At 41.1% G+C, this 26,539-nt stretch overlaps 1 protein-coding gene across 4 annotated transcripts in view; it reads right to left on the bottom strand.

Moving 5' to 3' along the window:
* LOC6550854 (cAMP-specific 3',5'-cyclic phosphodiesterase) overlaps window positions 1-26,539 on the bottom strand; it is a 90,521-nt gene that overhangs the window by 41,204 nt on the left and 22,778 nt on the right. For 2 of the 4 annotated variants that reach the window (XM_026982231.1, XM_015155472.2), the window contains exon 1: window positions 5,737-6,036. Coding sequence is in view for 1 of the 4 variants with exons in the window: in XM_015155477.2 (XP_015010963.1) it covers window positions 20,355-21,514 (1,160 nt within the window). In the remaining 3 variants the exon portion in view is untranslated. Of the gene's footprint in view, window positions 1-5,736; window positions 6,037-20,354; window positions 21,552-26,539 lie in introns of those variants that run through there. The other 2 variants (XM_015155477.2, XM_026982232.1) reach the window with 2 other exon arrangements.

The following is a 26,539-nucleotide window of genomic DNA, read 5'->3' as shown; positions in this document are numbered from 1 at the left end:
GTTTTCCTTTCCCACCAGTCAAAAAAACAACAACAAAAAAATACAAGCAAATAGAGTGACAGTTCCCCCGAAAGGGTACAGTTGCGCCCAAAAGGTTCAAGACACCTTTTGGGCGAGCAGAAAATTGCATCGTGCGACGCCATATCGGTAATTGTATATTGGGCAACAGATATATAGCAGAAATGATCGGTCATTAAGCCATAAAGATCAGGCAATTAACTCGATCCGATCGTAAAACGGCAGCCGATGAGCCCGGCTAATTGGGCCTTCGCAAAATTGGTTCAACAATAATCGTAATCGTGCCTACCAGTTAGTAAACAAATTTGCCACTAAAATGGTTGCTTTCGGGTGCATAAATAACCACAAAATGGTGGGAATTCATTCTATTAACTCTTAAACAAACAATTTATAAATTGATATTATAGGAGTGTATATATCGCACGATACAAAATGCAAAACATGATACTAAGGTTATAGAACATCAAAGAACCTTACAGATATCAAAACACGTAGAAAATCACATTCATAATATAACATGGGCATCGCAGAACTCTCTCTTGAGGTCTGGTTACCTTATAAATAGCATTTATAGGGGGATGGCTTATGGTATATGGTTTTTCCACAGCCATAAAACTCGGACCAGGTTCATAAATGTGGTTCTGTAAATTGCGACGCTTGTCTGGCGAGTTCATGTTCATTCTCTAGATTGTAAAAGGCCAGCGTTGGTTATTGGCTATGAGATATGAGGGCAACCAATTTTATAACGATCATGAAGACGGGGGGAAAACAAAAAAACAGCCAAGTAAAATGATATGGCAAACAAGGAAATTTATCAAAATCTTGTTTTTTGGATTCAGTAGCAAAGAAATGTCTGGGTCAATGGATCCCACAAGGGTTTGTTGATATCAATACTATAGGTGACGTGACATTTTAGCAATGTCAATATCTTTCAGAGACAAAGACACATCCGCTGGACAGAGCAGAAAATCTTGGACGTTGATGTGGATTTTCCAGGCAACAGGCAACATGTGACGCAAACCGGAAATTAAAATCCATACTTTCGAGTGCAAGGATATAATACTTTTATAATATATCCGCTTTAAAAGTTTATTAACAATAGGCCCTTGAATGCGATTAAAGACTTTCCGACTCCTATTTAAATATTCCTTTAATACCTCTCCGCTTCCAAATGATCTTTCTTTTTTAGTATATGCCCCCCTCCGGGCGATTTATTCTCATTTCGCAAACAGTTTTATGGCTCCCCAGCAGAAACACACACACACAAAAAGCTAAAAAAGAGAAAGCAAACTTTCTTTTCCACCTGAGCTGCAAGCAGCATAAATTTCTCATTCCGCCAAGGATGTGGCGTATGTATGTATAAAAAAAAAGGGAAGTGAGCAGGCGACCCAGTTTCTCAATTCAGGCATTATTTTTTGTTAATTTTTTAAGAAGCAACCGGAAGCATTTTTGTCAAATCACTTGATAAAAGAAATGCCAAAACATTTTCTAAGTTATTTTCAATTTGATTTGGCTCAATTATGTGTGTTGCATGGTAATAGGCAGACGCCAACCTATTTTACCCCGCTTATGAACTCACACACACACGCACATGGTTTGAACCGCACATTTTCTTTCGCATTTTCTTGACGGTTTTCCCTGGCATTTTGCAATTATTGCTCCTGCGGAGAATGTTGGGATACATTCTGCATGCACAGGAATTTTCAATGTAAATAGTGCTTCAAAGCACTTGAGAAGCGGCTTTATCCACGGTACAGTGAACGACGCAATGATATAGCAGAAAATCGATGGAGCAGACATTAATTAGATAAAATCTTAATAATTAATATGTCTATATCTTTCTTTTTTTCCTAATCTGTTGGTCTGAAAATAGTTTTGACCTTTCGAAACAATTGCTGTTTCTGATGCCTTTTGCTTTAAAACTTTTTCTGTTTCCACTGCGACCTTTCGCTAGCAGCTTTCGCATCGAATTAATCAAAACTTTTGAGTTATCCAATTAGCGCGCGTCGAAAAGTTTATCACCTAGCCCATAACATAACCTCAAACCTCAAAACTCTTAACCCCTGGTCGCCCCACAATCGGATTTCGCTATTTGTCGATGGTATGAGAATCATAAAAATGAGAAACGAGGGGGGTGAGGTTTGCCTTTTCAGCGGTAGAAAGAGAGGGGCGAATGCTTGCGGTGAACTTCATACAACACGTAATTGCTCGACGGGAAAGAGACGGGCACATGGGCAACAGAAAGCGACGGGTATAGAGATTCCCATTGCTTACCGTTATATAGATTGAAGATGCGAATTGGGCGGTGGATGGGTCGTAAAGTGTAGCAGCTGTTTAGCAGGAAGGCAAGCATAAATGAAAATCAATAAATACAAAATTTATGGTTCAAACTGTGTGGCAGAAAAAAAAATAAATAAAAGAAAAAGAGGCTTAAATTAACTCACGCACACATCGCAGAAAGAGACGGAAACTCGTTTGGGGGTGTGGGGGTGAGGGAAGTCAGACTTTTAGAACCAAACTGCAAAACCGCCAAACAAAATCGATAAATCTGCAACCACGCAGTGCGTGCAAAAAGAGGACGGCATGATAATGCAATTGGCCAATAAATCATCGCATAAAACTACATTAAAAACTCGGTACACGCACACACTGGCAGAATTCCCAAGGAAAAACATTGAAAATATAACAAACTTCCTATTGGGCAATGAAATATGTTTTTATAAAGCAAATAATCCGATAGAATCCGATAAATGTAGTTATGCTGCAGCTAATCAATTCAACTAGTTTGTTTCTCTCCGTGCACGACCAACACGAAGAGGACCCCCCGGCTTAGTCAATCACAGCTGAGTGCATCCAGCCATCAATCAATTAATCAATCAAATAAATGTCGGACCCCAAGCGGTCCTCAATCGTTTACATCAGTCAGCAATTTGCTATCAATTAGATAATGGCTTATCGTCAGAGTAATTCTAGTGACGAAAGTGGCTCACACCCCTTCCTTTTCTATATTTTTTTTCTTTGTTTTTCGCTTAACCCACTAAAGCAGAACACTTCAGCATGATTTATGGCTAAAACGAGATAGCGATAGTTAGGCTCTCGAGAAGCCGAAAAATTGGAGCTACCAAAACAATCGGTGGGACACATATTAGCCATAAATCTGAATAACACTCGCGGCCATAAATCAATATTTAAATGCTAATGGAAAGCCACAACTACAGCAACAATTGGCCGGTACACTGAGCCATAAAAACCAAGAAACACCGCCGATTATCTCGGAAAGTCTGAAGAGACTCAGACGGCGCCAAACAAAACAAAGCGATCAAAGCGATCCAATCCAATCAAATGGAATCGAAATCAAATCGCATCTGATCCAACCCGATCACTTGAACTTTGCCCTTGGGCTTTTCCAGCCATGCGATTGTGTAGTGTAGTTCACAGTGGCGGCCAGAAATCTATTTACCCGAACATTAAGTACAGTTAGTTATATTTTGCGCAGTGCATTCGTACATAAAAATCCAATCAGACCATACTGCAACTATTTATAGACTTCAATGGCTTCATAAGATTTTTGATGAGCTAAAGCAACTGCATAAAACGCGTGCGATAAGCGCACAGCCATGGTCATAAAAATATAACCACTGCGCGATCAACGCGAGGCTGCAGAAAGGGGGCGAGAAAAGGGTGTTTCGGCACCAAGACGCTTTGGAATTCCGTGGTTTGTCTCGGGGGTTTATTAATAGCCGATACGTGACTAGAACTACGACTTGGAATTATTGCCCATTTTGTGTGTGTGACAAAGCAGAATGTTATTCAACGTTCTCTGTGGAAAGGGCATTCAGAACATGGCTCTCTAAAGCACATCCAACACCCAACATCCAACTTCCTGCACAAGTGAATATTCTTCATTAAAGTTAATTATAATGGTATCGTGATAGAGGAAAAAAGTCGCTTGGTAAGCTTCATCGCTCAAACTTGTAGCTCAATTATGGAAAAAATGTGGAAGGCGGCTCTTGATTATTTTCTCTTCTATTTCCAAGGATTTTGTGTTTCCTCTCGGTTTCAACTGGTAACTTTTGATTTGTTTGAGCCAAGAGTTTGGTGGACTCTATGCAAAACAGAATGTTTACTCTGGATTTTCAGCCACCCGTTTGTTTACAATTTTCGCTTTGATTTCGATTTGCTTCGGCCAAGCCAAGCAGCAAATAGAATTTTGCCTCGCAAATAAATAGGATAAATGTTTGGGGGGCGTGGGCATGGGCGTGGGCCTTGAAGGTTGGCAAAAACCAGGAAAGCGGCAAAATCGAGAGTCGGGAAAATCGGGAGTCGGGATGGAAAACGGATCCAAATGCCGGACCCGTGGTAAATTACATTTAAGAAATCAACGCGCGATGGCCGATGGAGTTGGACTTTTCGCATTGAAAAGTGGCAACGTCGCAGGCGGGAAAGGGATGGCGAATAAGCGAAAAGAGCGACAGAAAGAGAGGGAGAGAGAGATGGGGGTGCGGGTGCGGGGGGTTTCTGAAGGATCCCATTCAGTGGAAAACGGTAGCTGAAAATTCAATTTGATTTGATTTGATTTTCGTTCTCGTTTTCGTTTGAATGCACAACAGAAGTAGAGAAGAAGAATAAGATGATATCAAATTAGTTGAAAAGGAAAATAAACTTAAGGACTCGAGACGGGCAAAAGATAAGTACTACTTGCAATGGAAATCAAAAGTTTCCCTCGAAATTCTAGGCAAGTTAATAAAAACCGATCAATGCAACATTTGATCGTTTCTCGCCCCATGTAAATTGACCTTGAGTCGCAAAGTTGGATAAAAGCAGCAATCTCTCTTAAGACTTAGAGTACATACACTTGGAGAATAGTCCTTGCAATGCCATCCAAGTTATACAAGTTCTAATGAGCACATATGTATATGCATAAAAAAAAACATAACAGAACAAAAAAAAAAAAAAACAGCAAAACATAAAAACATGTTCGTATGCGCCTAACAACGATTTTTATCATTTACTAGCGTGCGTGTTGTATTTTTTTTTCTTTCGGTTCGCAGTTGTTGCGCTGATAAAAATCAACAGTCGCTGCGCTGCCGACGTCGACGGCGACGCCGTTTTATGCGGCCGGCGAAAAAAGTGTTTTTCTTTTTCTGTTTGTTTTTGGTGCTTTTGGTTTTTTTTATCGCAACTTTTAAACTGGGCCGCAGCAATTAATTGAAAACATTAAAATTTGTATGAGGTTGGGTGGCCTTTTTTGTTTTTCAGCGGTTCTGTTTCTATTTGCTGCGTTTCTTTTTGGCACTTGGTTTTTTTCCAATTAATTAAGTTTTCTTTTCTGTTTGCATTACCTTTCACATTTTCCTAATCAATTCGTGTCTATTTGGTTACCTACATTCATAGTTTTATCCTTTAAAAATATGTTAATAATTTTATGTACTTTATGGCGCTTTATAATTTATTTGGATTGGTTTGAATTTGATTTGTTTGGTTTTGATTTTTGTGTTATTTCAACTAATTTAGATTTGTTTTTGTTTCTTATGCACTAGTTTGCTCTCTCTCTCGCGCTCTCTCCTCCCTCTCCTCCTGACATTCCCTCTTGCTCCTTTCCCACCTTCCTCTGTGTTCTCTTCTTCTTATTCCTCGCTGTTTTGTTTATTTGTCTGTTCCACTTGTTTTCGCCTTTTTGGAACTGTGCTTTTCATCCCATTTTCCCTCCCTTTGCACCTCGTCCTCCTTCTCTCTCTTCCTCTTCTTCTTCGCCTTAATATTATGCACACACTTCGCTTTCGCCCGTTTTTATTTTGTTGATATTCCAGATAATACGCGGTTTTCGACCGATTTTTGTAGCGTTTTACGAATTGTGCACGATATTCGCGAATTGCGTTTTTGCCGAATTTTTTTAAACGCAAATTGTGTGTGCGGAGCGAACGGCGAACGTTGTTATATGACGGAGACGATGAAAACGATGCGAAGCGAAAGCGAAAACGAGACCCTGCGCCGGCGTCGCTGTCGCCGCGGGCAGAGCAGTTGGCGGCGAAAAACGAACGAAGCGAGGCGAATAACGAATTCGAATTGAGGCGAAGGCGAGCCGGGCTAGCCAACAGCTGAGGGTGCGAGCGAGAGGGGGCAATTGCACTGAGAGAAATACTTGTTGAACTATTTAACCTTGCATGCCTTCGTTCGATGCTGCACTTACAATTACAATTCCTATGCAAATATATTCTATTAAAAGCTAACTATTGCAGGCAATTAAAAGGTGCATAAGTAGATATATGTTTATATCGTCAATATACAGAACTTATTCGCAGTGTACCCTAAAGTAAGAGCCATGCGTGAGAGCGTAGATGCTGTTAAGCATAATGCGAAAACGAGATGGCGCATAGAAGCAAAAAGAAGCAATTGAAATTGAAAGTTGTAATGAGACAGCGACTTGAGATTCATCATCAAACAGCTGCCGCCACCGCCGCCGCCTACTGCCTTCTCACTCGCACGGTGGCACCCTCTCCTTCTAGTATAGCCCTCTCCCTTCAGCACACTGCGGAAATCCAATTATAAGCAGATCGGGCAGACATAGCGTCGTCGTTGCTTTTTTCATTACTTTTCCTTTTTTTTTTAATTCTCGCACAAAGACTCAAAAAACTGCCGGAAAAATTGGGGTGTGCAAAAAAAAGTCTTGCGAATATAAATGTGAATGTAGATATATAGAAAAAAGAGGGGACTTTTCAATTGTTGCTTGGGGAATTCAAATTTGGACAGACACATGTATAATCTGCATACACATGTAAGTGCACATGTGTGATTTATGCAGCCATAAATTCGGTGTCATACTTTGCCAGCTTAATAAATTAAGCCATTTTCTGGTTTCTGCAATCAAGTCAAATGCTCAATCAATTTAATGCCTTTTTTTCATATTGACTGGCAAAAGCCACTGTTTTCAAAGTTCGGAAATACGAAATATATATGTATATAAAATCAAGTAAATAGTATAGCGTTAATTTTGATCACTGCCCAAGTTATGAAGAAAAAATATTAAATTTTAAACGGTTTATTCTGTAGGTTCGCTAATCGCTTGGCTTTTTTTCCATATTCGTTTATCACATGTGATAAAAAATAAAATCGACAATAGCCTCGAATTTATTTGCTTTTCTGGGGGCTTTCGGTGGATTCTACAAAGCGTGCCGACTCTTTGGCACCTTATCAGTTGGCCACTACAACAACACCAGCTCTTATCACAAAACCAGCAACAAAAAAAAAAAAAAAAAACTAACAATGCAGACCGGCCCCCTTGAAATATATAAAGAAACAAAGAAATACAAATGGAGCACAAATAGTGAACATTAAAGCCAGTTTTAAGAATACCGTTTACGTTTATGCCGCATCTGCAGCTCATTTGCTACTGAATTACCATTACCGTGGAATTTCCCGTTTCACATGGCGTATGCGCAATATGTAGCTTCCATTTACTTTGCTTTGATTACCGGATGAAATAGGCTTACCAAAGGTTTTCGATTGCAATAGGGATGGGCACATAATAATCGACTTACCTGCAAAGAGAAAAGTGAAATAAATAATCAATTACCAGAGTCTAGAAATTGCAAATGGTTTAATGTAATATATATTTCAAATGGCAGAAGTCATTAAGGAATATTGGGGATAATTTTTGATAATACAGATAATATAATAGTAATAAAGGAGTATTTATCAACCACTGTGCCTCATCAACGACCTTTGAAGTGGTTGAACTTGAGGAGGTGGAAACGATACACTCAGCTTCCTATTCGTTTACCAACTGTGGGTTTGGGTCTTTGAGGTTTCTGGGTTTGCCTTTGTTGTTCTTTACTTTATTTTGGTGACAAGTTGAGCAGATTAACATTTTACGCAATTAATACGAAGGGAAAATAACAGGCGTTAAATGCTAATTGCCAAATGTGAAACAAACAGATGACGGCAAAATGGGGAAAGAGCGCTGGGTGTTGGGATAATCAACCCCACCGCTTTTTTTGGAGGGGAGAGGGGTGTGCAACCTTGAACTTTGACCTCGCAGCATTCTAATCTGCGCCTAAAATTTGATTGCTCGCAACACCAAAAAAATAAAGGAAAATAAAGAAAGACGCCTCTCTATTCGCTTCGCTCTGCCGGCGTTACAGCAAAGTCACCTGAGCAGAGGCCATATCTTCCCTCTCTCTCGCTCTCTCCTGCCGTCTCTTCCCTTTGATTTGTGAAGTATCTATATGGCAGGATGGCCGAGTAATAATTAGTCCCAAGTGGGTTTCGCAGCAAGCAGCTTACCGACTGCAGGGAAAACGGAAGGTGGACGATGTGAGGGGTCAAATCATCGAGGATAATGGCCAGCTGGATATTATCCGCCTGATTGGAATGCCTTGAGCCAAGTATTTGATGGCAAATCTACTCGTAATTGAGTTAGTTCATTAATTCACATATATTCATTTCGGCATTCATTCGATAATAGCTTAACTTCTAACCCTTCACATCGGCAATTCAAGCACTAGAGATGACAAAAACTCGATAATGATCAAGATTGAACTTCTAATGAACACATTATGGCACACTAGCAACTCATTTGAGTGGAAACTTAAATAAATTTAATTTAATCTAAGCATTGCCCAACTAATGAACATCACATGCTCTGATTGATCCTCTAGACTCAATCATCTAAACGTGTGCTCTGCATCGCATGTGCCAGCAGATCGTGTGCTATCAAAATTGCCTGCAATTTGAACGTAGTTTTTTACCCTTTTTTGTTTTTTACTCTTTGCTGAATTCTGTTCGCTTTTGTTTTCTTTTTTTTTTTTGCTGTTAGATAAGCTTCGCTTTGAATGGGGACTCGGTCATGCTTTATTAAACAAATGGCACAACTCGCGGGTAGATGTATAGTTTATGAATAGAATTCTAACAATTTAATTATAGATATCGCTGGAGAGAGATCCCCAGGGAGAATGGCATGGAATCGGTAATCGGGGTAATTTCAGCACAGAATCTGCTATAGAAAGCATGGGCAAATTATTGGTCGCAAGTATACTTAAAATAATTCGAATGAACAACATCATCACTGAATATAATCGCTACAATTTCGATAAGTCATCGATCTTTGCTTTTTCGTAGATGGGATCGAAAGGCAAAGAAATGTGGTAAAGCGATATATGCTGAAAAACTGCGGCAATCGAATAAATCGCTATAAATTATCGATAGGCGCGGCATCTCACCTAGACGGCGAATTGCGGAAGTTGTAGCAACAGCAGCAAAACGAGCACACCATATACACCAGGAAATTGATGCTGCCGCACCACGTCGACGTCGAAGTATTACCGCTGCTGCCGCTGACGCCGATGCCGCTGCCCGTTAGCGTACCGCTCGAATTCTGCTCCTCGCTGGCGGTCGCTGCGCAGCTACTGCTGTTGTTATTGTGCAAGCCAGCAGCGCCCGCTGCCGCTGCGATTATCGATGCCGCCGACGATTTGCGACGTCCCGCAGCTGCTGCTGCTGCTGTTGCCGCTGCTGCTGACGTTGCAGCGCTGCTGGCTTCGCTGCTCTTCTGCCGCAGAAAGCGTCCCAGCCGCGGCGGCGGTACGTTGCTCTCGAGGGCGGGCGGGGCGCTGCTGGTGGAACGTTTGCGCTCTGCCGACGTCGCTGCTTGCTTCAAGCGCTGCTGATCGTCGACGAATGAGATTTGCTTCCACTTTTTCTTCTTCTTCACTTTCGCGGTGGCTTTCAGCAGATTCCGCGATCTATATGTTGTTGTTAACGCTGTTAGTGTTGCTGCTGTGGGTGGTGCAGTTGTAACTGGTGTGTTTGATGTTGTTGTTGTTGTAGTGTTTGTTGAGTTTGCTGCTGTTGTTGTGTGTGCTGCTGTTGCTGCTGCTGCTGCGGAGGCGGCGACTGCGGCTGAGGCAGAGGCAGCGACGGCGTCGTCGTCACTTTTGGCCGCCAGTTCAGAAGCTCACACAACACACATGAGTACTAGGCGCACGCACACAATCACGCAGGCAGAGCGCTGCGTCGACGTCGCGGCGACGGCGGCGGCATTCTAGAATTTTACGAAAGTTTCGTGCTTTTATAGAGACTGAGCGATTTTCGATACTCTGGTTATATTGGGCGAATTTGTATTGAAAACTTTTGATTTTTGAAATTAATTGAAATGCTTTAATATGTTTCGCAACTTTGTTAAAATATTTATTTTTATAATACTTTTTTTACTTCGAAAACTGTTGAAGAAATAATGAAATTTTTAAGAAAACATTAAACAATTTTTTTAATTTAGTTTGACTTAATTCTTGGGAATATTACTTTCTTAAATTCGTGTGGTAGACGATTATTAGAATTAGGTTTCTATATTGTTTTTTATTTTTCCTAAGAATATATTTTCTAGCTCAATTACACACATACGAATTTTGTTAAGAGTTTCATTAATAATAGTTGAAGAGTTTCGTTTAAACTGATTTCGATTAAGCTGAATATCAAAATTATTCGGATTGTTTTTGGCTTGCGGTATTATAATATTTATAACAAATGGCCCATTAGCTTTCTTTTACAAGGTTTGTATCACTAATTCAAATTGGTTTTGATATACACATCTATTAAGATCAGTTTTCGCGGTGGTTTAAGGTTTTTATATTGGTTTTGTATTTATTTTGAATTTACACATTATTATTATGTTTTTTAACTATGGTTAACCTATAAGAATTTTAGTATTTTTTTTTGGTCGCTACCACTGTTGCATTTTTTCTTTAGTTCCAATATGGAATTGTACCTACATATTTCTTGAGAATCTTATACATTTGCTTTCATTAATAACATTGTTGAATACTCACTCGCATTTACTGTTTTCTTTCTTGTTTTCAATTTTTTTTTTAATAATGGTCTATTTTTCCGAATACAATTTTCTGTTTTTTTTCTCGTGTATTATTAGTGTTTATTATTCTACACTTAGATTTTTAGTTGTGACTCTTCTATTGTCTTTGTTATTACTGTTCGTTACTTATTACTTTGGTTATATTGGTTTCAATGGAGTACTTTGATTTATTGTATTTTCACTGAGGGTTTCTTATTGCAACATATATCGAAGTTTTGATTATTGCTATAGTTATTATTTTTGCAACTTTGGCAATTATCTTGGCTTTAAGATTTTAGTTGGAAGAGTTGTTTTCAATTTTTTTTGTTGTTGTCAATTTTTTAGTGTTCATTTGCTCGTGCTTTGTTAGCACGCTTTTTGCATTTTTTTTAATGCCGCCCTTGTTTGATTTTTGTTTTGTTTATTTTGCACTAACTTTTAAACGACTTTTTTGCATATATTTTCCCGTAATTACTGGCCATATTTTTGGTGTATTATTGTGTAGCTTTATTTTCCGCCGCTTATCATTTCACTCTGTTATCTTAACTTCTGCTGCTTCTTTTATGTAATTTACAGCTTCTCTTTCTCTCCCCTTCTCCTGCTTTTTGTTGTTGTTTTGCACACACGTGCGAGGAGCACTTAAAAAAATGGTAAAGCACAAGAACAAAAAAATCACGGGCAATGCTGTTTTGTTAACCGAATATTTAGCACTTGCGATCACTGCGCGTATTTATTGTTTATTATTGTGATTATTATTATTATGATTATGGATGTGGTGCTTCTTTAATTTATTATTTTTTGTTTTTTTTAGGCGGCGCGCGCGCACACACACGCACCCACACGCACACACACACACGAAATGCGATATGCGTTGCGATGCCGATGCGATGCTCTCTGCTGCAGCGACCGCACTACACTGCCGCAAAAAGCAGCGGAAAGCAGAGAAAGGCAGCGAAAAAGCAGCGGGAGCAGCGAACGGCGACCGTGTGGCGGCGAATTGCGCCGGCAGTGACGGCGACTTCGTTCTGCCGAGAGCGGGAGCGAAAGAGCGCAAAAAGAAGATGAACAAAATGAACGCGTGCGCGTAAGAAGTGAATGAATCTATTTCGTCTAGTGTTGAATATAAATACGCGTTCATCACAATGGTAGTCCGCAGCTGCTAAATTAAATGAAATCATAGAATATAATTCTTTGCACAAGGTTGATAGATGCCTTAATCTAGCAACTGTTTTCAACTGTAATATTAATATGGTAATATCACAGTGCAAAATTCTAATGGCTGCGAAATTGATTTATCACTCACTATTTGCAGAGCATTTAAGGTGCGGTGCAAGCAGGCTCGACTTTTCTACTGAATGAAGTGCGCGAGAGTAGTAGTAGTGGAGAGCATCATTATCAGCGGAATCCCAAGAATGGACCAACTTGAAGACTTTCCGCAGTAATTAGACATTCAAGGAATTGCATTTTTTAGTGGACGAAGGGAAACCTGATGGCCATCAATTATTATTGTTTATCATCGACCATTAACTATTATTTACTGTTTGCAGGAGAGAGCTGATATTTCAAAATTCTCTTTTGCGCAGAAAGCTGCGCGCTCTTGATTCCAATCAGCCCTCTGCTCTGCTCAGCTCTGCCGCCGTGCATTCTTATCAGAGCCGCGCTGTCGACGTCGCTGCCCCTTAGCTGTTGTCTTTTGTTGTTTTTGCTGTTGTTGCGCACTGCACTTGAAAACTTCATTCACGCATCTTTTCGCTTTTGCCATTTGCATGTGCAATTTGCATTTTGCACATGGGCCAGACCCAATGATAATAATAACAATAAAAATAATAACAATAATGATTACTAATCTGAGGTCAAGTGATGGGCGCGGCGACAGCGACGCCGGCAGAGGGCCAATTGCAGCGTTCGACGGCGAACTCAAGTGGTTGACGTCTTCACTAACACTAGACTACGCGGTTTTGGGCGGGCGTCAAAAATAGAAATACTTTTACTATCACAGAATAGGTGCGTTCTGTGATCTATTGTACTTGGCTTATGAGAAACCGAGGCGGCTTTGATTTCCAGATTAGATGACCCCCGATTTGACCCCAACCCTGACAACCCCAAACCCCACACCTCCTACTGCAGTACTCACTGCCGGCATTCCGGCATTCTGGCATTCCAGCATTAGCTCTTAAGCTGCCCCAGGTGCCTCAAGGTGCACGCACAAACAAAAGGAGCAACCGGGGTCGGGGGCCATCGAAAAGTTTCAAATTTCTGTCGGCAATGGTGAAAGTGAAAGTGGCCTGAAATGAGCCCCGGGCTCCAAGTGCAATTATCCTGCGAGAGTTATCCATCAAAAAGTGGCGCTCGCCACTCGTTCTAATGAAACTTTGCTGCCATTCCATGGGCACTCGGTGGATGGGGGTGGTTTTTCCAAAGGACCGCTAAAAACGGCGACAGGTGGAGTTTTTGGCGTTATGGTTATGACCGCCGCCGTACCAGATGGTATCGCAACTCTACGGTCCTTTGCGCTAAGAAGATCCATCCAAAAAGGAACTTAATTTCCCAGCGAGGGCTGATTTCAGAGTTTCGTGGACGTAAGTCCAATGTTACCCAAGTCTACAAATCTGATCAACAATGTAACTATTTAATTGATAAACAATGCAACCATTTAATTGATAAACAATGTAACCATTTAATTGATAAACAATGTGACCATTTAATTGATAAACAATTTTGACCATTTCATTGACAAACAATTTTGACCATTTAATTGACAAACAATTTTGACCATTTAATTGACAAACAATTTTGACCATTTAATTGATAAACAATTTAAACCTCTACCTATACAAATAGTACATTTTGTGCACGGAGTGTTAACTTATTTTGTATCCGAGATGGGTTGTCAATTAGAATATTTGAAGGTGATATTTAATCTATTTGCACCGCGCTTTTTGTCAACTATATTTCAGAAAAACGTTATTAATACCCAAATACCCCCTGTTATCAAGCAGCCCCCCTTAATCTATTTCACCCCTGGCCTGTGACCACTTTTGCTTTGACAAACAGCCGCAACAATAAAAAAACAAAAAAAGGAACAAAAAATGCATGGGGCGGGGGAAAAAGAGGAAAACTAATGGATGGGCAATGGCACCCAAGGGGGCTGGCTTTAGAGATAGGCGGGCTGAGGGGGCGTGGCAGGGGTCCTGGGTATCTGGGCATCTGGGAGATACGCATACATATAGATATACATATACATATAGATATATATATATAATATATACATATATAACACCCGTGGAGGGTGCTCGGTTTGTTGTTTATTGGCGAGATTTCTTTGGCGAAGGCCGTGAGTCAAATATTTGTGACAAAAACAATGGTTTTGTGTTTTTCGACCCGACAAACTCGAATTTCACGAGGCTTTATAAGGCCCAAATTACCTGAATTGTTTTGGGGTTTTTTTTTAAGGCTTTTCTTTATTGGTTCAATTAATGCTTGGAATTGTGTCGCAGGCACTAAGAACTGGGTGTGTTGTAGGAAATGCTTAATTTTGGTATCTGATAACAAATGCATTTTACTGGGCAAGCAAAACATTTGAATATCACTGCGTGCCATTTTCTTTTGACCATTTGCTTAAACGTTTTGCTACCGCTTGCCGGGAACTTCAAACAAGCTAGTTTGGAAATCAAAAACAGTTTTTGCCATTATTTTCCTGATACGATTTTGTTCGGGCTTAATATTTTTCAATTTCCTGCTCTTTGAGCTCCGCTTTTGATAGATTTTTGTTTTTTCGCCCCGCCCGTTGAGCGTGTGTACCCAAAACCAACAGCCACGCCCACGACCACGCCGCCCGATTGACGCACAGCTAACGGTACTGCCAGCGGGCGGTTGGGCGGCTGACGGGCCGTGGGCGATGGGCGTGGCTAGCGGACAAACAAATTGCATGCGTCTCGCATTTCTCATTTCACATTTCACATTTCCCATTTCAGTTGCCTGATGCACTTACAGTTGCACTTGCAACAGCGCCAGGTGGGCGTTCTGCCACGCCCACGCGAAACGCACCGTCCCCGTCTCCCGAAGCCATACATATATACAAAAAAATGATGATGATTTTCGAGAAATATTCTAAATTGACCTTACTATACCAATTACATTACATCCCCATAATATAAAAATCACTTCTTTCACAAAACTATATAATCCAAGAAAACATTGCGCTGCTAAGCTGTCCATTGACTTTCTAGCATATAATTTTGTTCAGTGCAACAGCTCGGTTTCTTTGTCTAGCCAGCGCACATACCGAAAAGTTAATCATAAAAACGCCGAGTGAAAATGCCAAGGTTCAACGTGTTGCTGATTGTTTTTTCTCCTGGGTGTCAAATTGTTAAAATAACGTTGGTAAAGGGATCACGAGGTGGGGTGGGAGGGGTTGAACGTTTGAAAAGAGGGCGGGCAGACACGCCCACCAACCAGTTGCACGCTGAGTATACGCAATAATCGCTCGCACAAGCCCACAGCTTTTTATTTTTGTCCAGCGTTTAAAATTTAAATACAAGTTCCATGGTCAAAAAATCAGTTGCAATCGAGCTTACCCAAGTCGCTTCATTATTCAGAAAACGCATCAAATGCATGCAATCAACTTACCTGTAATGAGAGATAGAAAGAAAACATGAAATTAGTGAGTTGAATTGACACTTCAATAGTTAATAGCTACGGAAGAGTACAGTTCATGAAATAGGTAGCAAACTAGTCTATTCTAATATTTGAATATTAAGTTCAAAGCTTTGCAAGCGCGTTTCCATTTGGTTGTATTTCGAGGCTACAGTTTTTCCACATTTATTTTGAAATCCTGACCTTAAGCAACAAAAATAGCATTAAGCAAGTTTTATACAGCTTTCGAAGCTTTGGACAGCTTTTCCAGGAAAAGTCAAGTGTGTTGAAAAGCTGTGGGAAATGTTCTGAGCAATTTTCCAAAGCTCTGGGTTCGCAGCATTGCTATTGAGCTTTCATGGACTGTATTTTTTCTAAGATCAATGCCTAATTAAAAGTTTGTTGGTTTTCTTTGCTTTTTTACATATTTTGCGTGGAATTTTTCAGAAATTTCCCATAAATACTGCGGTATACAAGTATTTAACAATCTAATTAAAATCTTTAAAGAACATTTTCAAAATTGCCCCAAGTTCTCCTCTTGTTTCCTTCGCATCCTTCAGCTTTTTGCCAAAGCACAGCAGGGAATTGAAAGCTCAGCTGGTGAGCAGCTCAGAAATTACGAGGAAAATGGAAAAGTCACTGCAAAGCTAAAAAAAGCGGTCAAAGGCCAAAATCTTACCCCAATCCACGAGTTTTTCGTTTTAAGGGAAAAATGTAGAAAACAAATAGGATTTAATTAGGACCAAGCCGTTTAGAAGGGTAAATTTAATAAACTGCCTTATTGCAAAAGTAAAAGCTGCGCAAGATTGTTACATCTATTAAAATATTCTAAAAAGTGGACACAGATGTTGTGCATTGTCAACTTTTTGCACCTAATGCCATCCCATTTCAATTGGCCTCTACATTCTCCCATGCAGTAGAAATACATTAAATTCCCCAACTCTTTCGTCGTTGTGCCTTTGTTTTTAATGGTTTTGAGTTTATTATCATTCCTTGGCATCCGAGGGCTCACCTTTTCTGCCTGCTTTTGTTTCTCGCCCATGCCTGGTATTTTCCCATCTCGGATTGCCTTTATCTTAGGGATATACTCGTACATACATATGTACTTCAAGTACTTCAAATGGCCATTCGAGATGCCGTTGCCTTCCTTTTCCCCCTCTCAAAAATGGCCTTGCAAATGCCACACGTGTCGTATGCATAATATTATTCATGCTATTATGTAATGTTGGCAGTGAAAACGAAACCTGTCAGACAACAACAATTTAAACAGCATGATGTTTGCTAATTATTGGCTCAACTCGAATTTCATTTTTCAATGCCTAAATACTATAGTAGCATTGAAATGTGCCAAAGCTGTGTCAGAAATTAACATGGAATGCAAAGTAAGTGGGTGTAATTCATAGTTTATCTAATCCCTCTAATTAGCAATTTATGTTTTTGGGGCCCTTTAGTAAAACATCCGGATTTAGTTTGACTTTTCTCCACTCACATTTCTAGGGGGCGTAAAGTTCTCGGAATTGCAAATTGGTAATAAAACAATAAGCCAAACTACCAAACTGCGATTTACAAGTGTAAAAAAAAAGTAAATATGTCATAAAACTTTTAATTGCGACAGTTGCGACACGTTAATCTATTATGCAATTTAACCAATTAGTGACTCAGTTACGCATCCTGCCTAAGCTAAATGAAATGAGTTCGAAAATGAAGGGATTCATTCAACTTGTGTATTAAATATCGGAACTGTCTAAACTAATTAGCTGCGTACGGACTTTAACTAATATCCTGACAATAATGAAGGTCCTGGCGCCTCTCTTGCACTCCTCCTTTGTTTCGTAAACATACCTTCATTAGCGCCTTAAAGTAGGCAACACTCGACTGAACATTCAACGGTGGGGCGGACGAAGAGTTCCATGACAAAATATGCAAACAACGGCACGTTTTTAGAGCCGAACACGGCCCATATCCTAACCAGCTAAATCCCCTTTAACCCCATTTCGCCGACACTTCTTCCCGAGGGAAAACCGACTGCCTGCATCTTTCTCATTTTTGGTAAAGGGAAACTTTTGAAGTTCCTCAGGGAAACGACTGTCAGATGACCCGTATACGCATGAAACAAATATGCTGCAATAGCTTGATGATATTCGTCTAAAATATAGTATGAAGATACATCGCTGATTTAGCAATTTTTCCTGTGTGTAGAAGGGCTTAGTCGACAGTGGTTTAATTAACAAATTTTGTGGGCTGATTGATTGACAGAAATTGAAAACAATTTTGAGGCCTGGCTTCCAGGATACAAGACCCAAAAGTTATTGGCAAATTTCACCCTCCCATTAACCTAGATATTGGCTAACAAAATTGAACCTCGCCCTAAGCTCTTCGTTCATCTGCGCAAAATAGGGGTAATTGCATAAAACAAAAAATAAATAAACGGTACACTCTACCATATTGTTAAATCTTTTTAAAAAAAAGTTGAACTTTCAGCCGCGACAATAATCACATTTTAAATGTCGCAAAACTTTTGTCCACTTAAATCTTCTTGCTTCCAATTTGTGGCGCTCTAAAAAGCCCCCAATGCCTTTTAACCCACGACAAAACAAGTCGGCAATCCAAAATTGCCGGATTTCCTTTGGGGGAATACCCCTTTTTAAAGTGGTTAAAAATGCGGACTGCGTCACCGAGCCGATCCCCTGATAGCTTAAAGATTGGAGTATAATTTATATAGACATTAGCTCGCCGGCTTGGGGGCGTCGAAATTTTCAATTCATTGCCAGCCAAACCGCCGACTTTGACATGGCATATAAATGAGGAGCACCCCCAGGACTTCTCGTCCTGCCCACTCCATCGCACGAAATCCCGGTGAACTGTATACATTTTTGTGCTATGTTATTTTCTTTTTTTGTTATTTTTTTCAGCCTGTTTGACTGAGGCAAACAGCAACAATAATAAACATTTCTTCTCGGACCATTTGTCTGTGTGTTTTTAATAATAAATAAACTGTAAACATAAGTCACGCATACCGAGAGACCGGCCCAAAGTTGAGCCTTGAGCTTCAGCCCGGATTTATGAGGGGTGTCAGGGGTGAGGGGTCAGGGGGTTTGGGGTCCAGGGGCTGAGTGAAACGGGAGTCAGGGGCTGTACTCCCCATTCCTTGTGGCCAAAGCTATGCAAATGTTGCGGCCTGCTGGCGAATCTGTGTGGATTTTTGAGGCCCCCTTTCCCCTCACAAAAGCAAAAAAAAAAAAAACAGCCAAAATTCCCTGGCTCCTCCACTATATAACTTGCCTTTTTGGCTAATTCCAAAGGGAATTTTTGATTTGGGAATTAATGTTATGACTGAAGTGGGGGACCGACTTGTTGGCCATCTGATAAGCAGCCACCGCAAAGTGGCATGTTATCCGTACGATTTATTAGATTTCATTTACGGGCTTGGGAGGACAGCATAAATATCTTTGTACTTTAGTTTAAATTGCGATTAGTTGCATGTAAATTTGGAGGGAGAAAGACCAAGACAACTCCAAGATATTTACAATTTCCGATTTTCCATGCTGTTGTGTTGTGTATTTTTGGCTTTAAATCAGATTGCGTGTTTACCCTTTTTTTTATACATAATTGCAGTGCCTTAAAGTGTCTGAAATTTGTTTGCGTTTCAAGAACAAATACGCCAATATTAAGCAACAACTGTCAACTGGTTAATCCCCTCCCGCTCATCATTTTCCTTACGCTTCAGTTATTTTGTGTTTAACCATTAGCGCGTATAATGTTTTCATACCGATTTATTTTCGGAATACAAACACATTTTTCTCTTGGCCCTATTTGCAATTCGTTTCCTCGTCGCCTGCCATTATATTTAAATACATTTAATGGATGTAATTCCAATAATTGTTTAAATTTCCCTTTCTCAATTTCCTTTGCGCTTTAAAATTTCATGGCCTGGCAGCTTCAATTACCCCGCCACCACCTTCGTCTCCTTTTGGGGTTCATTAAAATTTACTCTCTTTATTTTCAAATTATTTTTTTCCGTGCCTGCTGGTATTAACACACTTATATATATATATATATTTGTACGTGCTGTCGCTGTCAGAAAGAGAAACAGAAACAAAGACGCGAAGAGGGGATGCGGAAAATAACAAAAAAAAACATTTAAATTTAATTATACGACTATGACAAACAATTTTGGCATTTTGACAACGTTTTCGGGCAAAGAGGCTTCTCTGCCGAAATTCTCGTTCTGATGAAAGGCCCTGCCGCCCATTTTGCTACCCGCCCCCCAAAGCCACGCCCCCGCCCACGACAACTTGCAACAGCGAGGCAACAATTAGCAGCGGGTTCAATGTGCCATCAGCGTCCCGGACACGGCCAAGGATATAAACGGGTTCATTAGCAAAGGGCTAACTTAGAGCGAGTCCTTTGGCACACTGAATTCGAGCCAGCACAATGGCCAAGTTTAAAGGAGGCTCCACATAGAATTCACAGAACCAGCTGGCGGACTTGCTTAGAAATGGAATTTAGTGTATTTCCCTTTGGTAAATTACTTATTTAATTATTTACAAATTCCTATTTATGAAATAAATGTTCTGGGAAATGTGGCAGTAAAAAAATGTCAGTAAAAATATTTAAATTGTGAAAATTGAGCCCACACTTAGCGGTCTACTTCATTCAATCATTGCATTTCCAATTTATTGCATTTTCTTTTGGTAAATTACTTTTGAAATGAATGAATGAAATGAATATTCTGGGAAATTTGGCTATCAGTATAATAATATAATATTCAGGGTTTGATGTATGATGGCTTTCAGTGAAACTCCATGAAATGTGCCCAAACTGAGCGACATACTTCATTCAATCATTGCACACTCACCCAAAGAGGTCCGAATCGCTGCCGGGGAAGCTGATCCTGGGCGAGAGTGGCGATCGTCCTTGGGCCCGCTTGAGCATATCATGCAGACCGGGCGGCGCATGAATGGGACTCAAAATGGTAATTTTGCGGCTGCCCGGCGGGGCCAGGAAGCCACCGCTCAGGGTCAACTGGGTGCGCATGCCCGCCGACGAGCTCTTCATCTCGATCGTTTCCGCCGACTTGGAGATCAGAATGGAGGAGGACTGCTGCAGGCCCAATTTGCTCATCGACAGCTGCATGGATCCACCGGTGGCGGAGCTGTCGGTTAGATTTCCTGCCGACTCCACCACACCAACGACACTGGCATCATCTATCTGAGTGGAGGCGCTCCGTATGCATTTCTCTGGCCGTGCCCCCGCCACACCGGCTGCCGCTTCCGAGTGTGCCGATGTGGAGCGCACAAATTGCCGGACGTGCTTCTGATGGGCCGTCAGAAAGCCATGAGCACCCTCCGGCTGCTGGAGGAAACTCTGGAAGCGAGTCTTGCTGCTGCCCGAACTGGCCGAGTTGGAGTTGCCGCCGGCCAGGTTGCTGGAGCCGCTGGCTATGTACCTGGTGCTGCTGCTGCTGCTGGTGCTCGTGCTGGTCCGCTGCTCGCTGCTGGTGATGATCGACGTGGAGCTCTGGGCCTTCAGCTGCTGGGCCAGCGAAGCGGCAGCCGAGGAGCTCAGCATCTGGGCGGCGCCACTCGAGATGGTGGTGGCCTCGCCCACAATCGTGCTGGACTGCAGACTCTGGCTTCTCGTCGAGCTGGATATGATTCTCTGGGACGACTGCTGCTGCTGCTGCTGCAGCTGTTGCTGGAGTTGCTGCTGCTGGATCTGTTGGATTTGCTGGGCGCCATCCTGTTTGCCGGCACTACTGCTCATCGAATAGGAGTGATGGGCCACCTTGGTGGTGCTCGATGTGCTGGAGAACTTTTGGCTCTGTACCTGTTGTATCTGCTGTATCTGCTTGTCGGGGGATCCCAGCTCCAAATCGGCCATGGAGCGCACTTCGTCGGGATCCACCTCGCTGGGTGTGGTTATTATGTATTGTGGGGGTGCTGGTGCTCCAGCTCCAGCTCCAGCTCCTACTCCTCCTGCTGCTGCTGCTGGGCCACCATTACTCTCCTGGGACATGGTTTCCTTTTATTTCACTTTATATTCGCGTACGCTTCTGGGGAACAGAATTTATGCTTTTAATTTTCGCTGCGCGAGTGACAAACTCTCACTCTTGCCTCAATGCATTGCATACTTTTTGGGGTCACGGGTGAATAGTTTGGGTTAAGGGTCGTTTGCAGCTGGCTTAATTGAATGGCACAAGTGGAAACTCCGAGTGTCGCTAAAAGGGTTATTTGTTTTCAGGTTTCTACCCTGATCCACCAACCAAAGTGCTCGCATGAAAGAGCTGATGCTTAATTAAGCAACAAAATTTCTTTTCAAATATAGCATGAATTCTCCATGGAAGTGTACAGAAAAATTCCCCAGAACTTCACACAGTCAATTAGATAGCCTTATGTTCCGTTATAGTTATATTTTGTATAAAAAAACAAAGCCATTTAAGCAGTTAATTCATTAGATTTTCACACATTCCTGAGTAAAATCATTTCGTTAAACCTCATTAGCAAAGTTCGTGGAGCATTTCCCGAATGGCCAGAAGTTGGCTTCGAACTCGAACGCAACATGTAGTGCCCCTGTTTTGGCGCCACCCCCAAGTTTTCCACCCCTCCCCTTTTGCCTTTGGCGAAATTTTCTTGTTTTCACCTTTTCATTTTCTTTTTTTTTTTTTTTGGTGCGGAACATTTTCGTTTTCCTTATTTTGTATTTTTTTTTTTTTTGACTGTGCGCTGTGTTTTTTGTGTTCTTTTTGGAGCGTGGCTTTTTTCGCTGGTGTGCCTTAACAAGCTGCATAATTAACCTGTGAACCGTGACCATGACTCTGAGCCACATCCACCACCCCCCCTCCCCCCTGCTAATTTCGCCGCTCATCCCCAGTTAAGCGCCAAGCTCCAAGCGCCAAGCTCCAAGCGCCAAGCTCCCAGCAGCCAGTGCACGTGGAAAAGCGAATTATTTTTGGTGTCCCTAGCAAACTACTGACAACAATATGCTTTTAATTTTGTAAAAAGATGTGGAAATGCACGCGCTTGCATTTACCCCATTTTTTTTTTTTTTTTTTGGCGCGTTGTTTATTAAATGACATTGATTACAACCGTGACTTTGTTTTTCCGACTTCAAATACCGGCTGTTGCGCATTTTCCCCCTTTTCCGATTGCAAATCTCGTCGATTTGGATTGAAGTGAAAGAGAAATGAAAAGCAGGAAATGGGGAAACAGGCATCAAACGCAATTTTTCAGCAGATTTCTGCGCGAATGTCTGAGGTCCTTTTTCCTTTTTCCATTTTCCTTTTCCCCTTTCCCTGTTCTTTTTCGCTTTCCCCTTTCCTTATCCTTTTCCTCTTCCCCTTCCGCTTTTCAATATTTACCGGAGAAAACCCATCAGATGCAACTTGATTTCATTAGCGGAAATGCATTTAAAAGGAAGCTTTGGGTCAAAGAAAAATTATTGCAGCTCATCAAACACGTGATTTAATCTAATAATCCATTAAAAAATGCAAGTATTTCTTTAATTGCAAATTTTACTTTAACTTTAAATGTTTAGTTTGAATGTGATTAGAATTCTTGATGTGATTAGAATTCCTTTCCAGTCAACACCTATTTAAAATAAATTAATGAATACTTTAAGAATGTTACTTTCTACACAATAGGAGTAATTAGTGCTACCCTGCCATTTTTGCGATTTAGAAACGCCTACTTAAACTTCATTTGGTCAACGATTTGCGTAACTGCTTTCACAATTTCGGCAAGTCACACAAATTGGAAAATCGGAAAATTGAAGGTCAGGACTCGTTAAGTTGCAATGACTGTCACATAACAACAAGAAGGGCAACAGAAGGGGACAACAGCCAACATCTTGTGCAACAGTCACGCACACACGGCCAGTTCGCTTGCAACACACATGCATGCACATGCACACACACACACACACACACACAGTGGACGAAAGGATGTTACTGCAATTTTATGCAAATAGCTACCTTTTGCTCGCTTTGTTGCCCGAGAAATGGAACGACAATGATGACAATTTACACCAAGAGAAAACACGTTACGGTTCTACCCCTTTCTAGATTCATTGCATACTCATTGGGAAATTTCACAATTTTCACGACAATTGCGAGCGAGAGGAAAGAAAATGAATATGCTATTTAATTGTGTTGCATCTGAAATCCTGGGAAAGCCTTGGTTTCGCACAGTGTACGATAGGAATTTACCAGGAACTGAAGGCTCGCCTAACAGGATTCTTTTTTGAAACTTATCTCTTTGTGCATTCCGTTGACACTTCACCTATTTGGGTTTTTATTTTTTTTGGGTATAGGCACTTACAGTAATTGCCATCTGAGCAGAAAACTGAGTTTAGTTACTCCGATTCGATGAACTCAATTGCCAGCAATCGTGGTTGAGTTGCAGCCGAAATTTCCTACGATAATACTTGTAATACACTGGATGCAATCGATGCGATTGCACATTACCTAGATTGTTCATTTGCAGCGTTATTTATTACACCTTGACTATATGGAGTGCATATTTGATTTGATTTGGCCGCTTCGCTCGTTTTCCTTTACGCCAACAAACAATTGCGAGGCAGGGGAACAGCAACGGCAACAAAACCAATTTGCATTTACGGCAAACAAGGCGAAAGCAATAAGCTTCATGTGTTGATTGCCACGCCCTCGCCGCCCTCGTTCTCTGGGTGTCCATGTATGAGTGTATTAGTGTGTGTGGTTTAGTTAACAAAGCCTATCCATACCTATAGCTATACCCATACCCATACCCATACCCATATACATGTCAACATCATTAGCCATATATCAACTTCACTTTCAATGCCTGCCCAATGAATTTCCTGAATTTGCGGCGTGGAAAAAAAGCAGGCCTTGAAAATTTCGTAGGATTTACGACTTCTTGAGTTTGGAACGCAAGTCAAAAGAAGTAGTAATTCGGTTATAAATTTGCAAATATATCTGAAGAGATTTCTTGCAATCTACGAAAACTAAACACAATTTACAATGCCCCGTTTCCAACATTCTACTCGAGTATCTTAAAGATAATTTCCAAAAGCCTACGCTTAGGTTAAGTTAATAAAGAGAGTTAGGCCTGAGAAGCATTTTATATTTTGCAATTTCCAAGGGCGGAAACATTTAATTCGCTACGCCAGCCTTTTGCCTTCAAGGATTATGCAAGAGCTGTCGTATGAAAAGAAAAATAAATTAACCTTCAACCAGGTGGCTTTTCCCTTAGATTTTAGGCGTTGGATGGAAAACTGGAGAACTGGAAAATGGAGAACTGGGCAGTGGGCAGTGAGCCTAGAGGCTGCTGCACAGCTTATATTTACCAAATAAATTTCCACACACAAGCCCACTTGTACTCGCAATCAAAACCAATTCACGGCCAAGGTCATCGGTGCTGACATGCATTAAAAATAAATGTACCTGAAATTGACTTTGATAACAAGCGGAAAAGTGCATTACAATTAATAAAGAAAAAACAAAAAACCCACCGCTGACCTTTCTAGACTCATAGCATACTCATTGCGAAGTGGGAAATGGAAAATGGAAAATCCTCCAACTATCCAGCCAACTCAATTAACGTCGTCAATAATGCACTATGATTGCAACAATTTCCCACTGGCGTAATTGATACGGAATGGTTGTTATGATCGAATTGGATCGAATCAAATCAAATCGAATTAATGTAATGGCTCAACCATATTTCCCATGGACTATGTGAAAATATAAAATGCTGAATATTGTATATTAAATGCCAGGGAAAATCACAACTGGACTGGCTTCGAATTTGTGTTAAATTCATAGTAAATAACATTTAATCACAAATATGCTAAATATAAAAGCATTTCATTTAAAAAGTAGTCCTAAAAAGCGAACATCTTCTTTGGTCGTCGAGTTGGTCGAGTCTAAATGCGATCACAATTCGTGTTTCACTTTTTGCGCCCACTTTACCGGCATTTTCCGCCCACTTTTCCGGGTTTCCCCGCACGCGCTCGCGGGTTTATTGCATCATTGTGTGCTCATCATGCCGGGCTAAGTGAATTTGGCTGGTGTAAGAGAATTTCAATGCATTTTCCACAAAGCGATGGATGGATGGCATGGGTTTGCCATCTCTAGCCTAGCGGAAAATCAAATTTTCCGATGGCGGCGCGCAGGTGGAAAGCATGGATGACGAAACGGATGCACTACGCGGCTAATTTGTGTGAATTTGTCACAAACAAATGGCATTTTTTTGTTTTGTTTGGGGAAAGTGGAAAAGGGTTGCGGGGGAGTGAAAAAATAAAAAACCAGGGAAGATGTAAATTGGCAGTCGGAAAAGTTCGGAGAGGCTACTTTGTGCCGGCAATTCAATCAAACTTCCATTAATAATGGAATGCGAGCGAAAGAAAACTGAAATGTTAGAAGCTTTAAGCATTTTCCATTTTCCCTACCAACACCAACCACTCTACCACCCACTTTGCCACTCACTTTGCCACCCACTTCCGGCTACATTACTTAAGCCCATTTAAGCCGCAGGGAGAGGGGGCGTGGCTCGGGGCAGCACGACAATCAAAGACACAAAACAGAAGGCCGAATTCAAAGCCAATAACGAAACTAAAGGCAGAAAAGCCGAGCGCAGAAACAGCAAAGTTGCAAGTAAGTCAAGACTGTTTGACTGTTTTCCCTTAAGTGAAATTAACAAAAACTTTTGCGTACAGCTCGTACGGGTCTTGCGATATACTCATAAATCGGGGATGCCTCTTAAAATCTGAAAATTTCCCATTTAATTTCATAACTTCCTTCGTGCTCGTATGTCCACCGAGGCCAAAGGGCTCAACTCAATGTGCCAACAATCCGCAACGTGCGTTTGTAGTAATACTTGTATTTCCCACAGCTTCCTAGTGTGAGCACAGCAACAAACAAGGCTTTTTAGCCCACAAAATGACAGGGCCCAAAATGCGGTGGCCTGGTTAATAAGAGGTATTCAACTTTCGGCTTTCTGTTTTTGGTTATCGCAAAAGGTGGTGGAGTTCGCAGGTCGGGTTCGCCGGTCATAAATTTGC

The sequence above is a fragment of the Drosophila erecta genome, unplaced genomic scaffold (assembly GCF_003286155.1).
Source record: "Drosophila erecta strain 14021-0224.00,06,07 unplaced genomic scaffold, DereRS2 tig00000126-arrow-pilon, whole genome shotgun sequence".
In the NCBI taxonomy this organism is placed as follows: Eukaryota; Metazoa; Arthropoda; class Insecta; order Diptera; family Drosophilidae; genus Drosophila; species Drosophila erecta.
The sequence above is the reverse complement of the archived record's forward strand: the minus strand, read 5'-3'. Positions and strand labels throughout refer to the sequence as shown.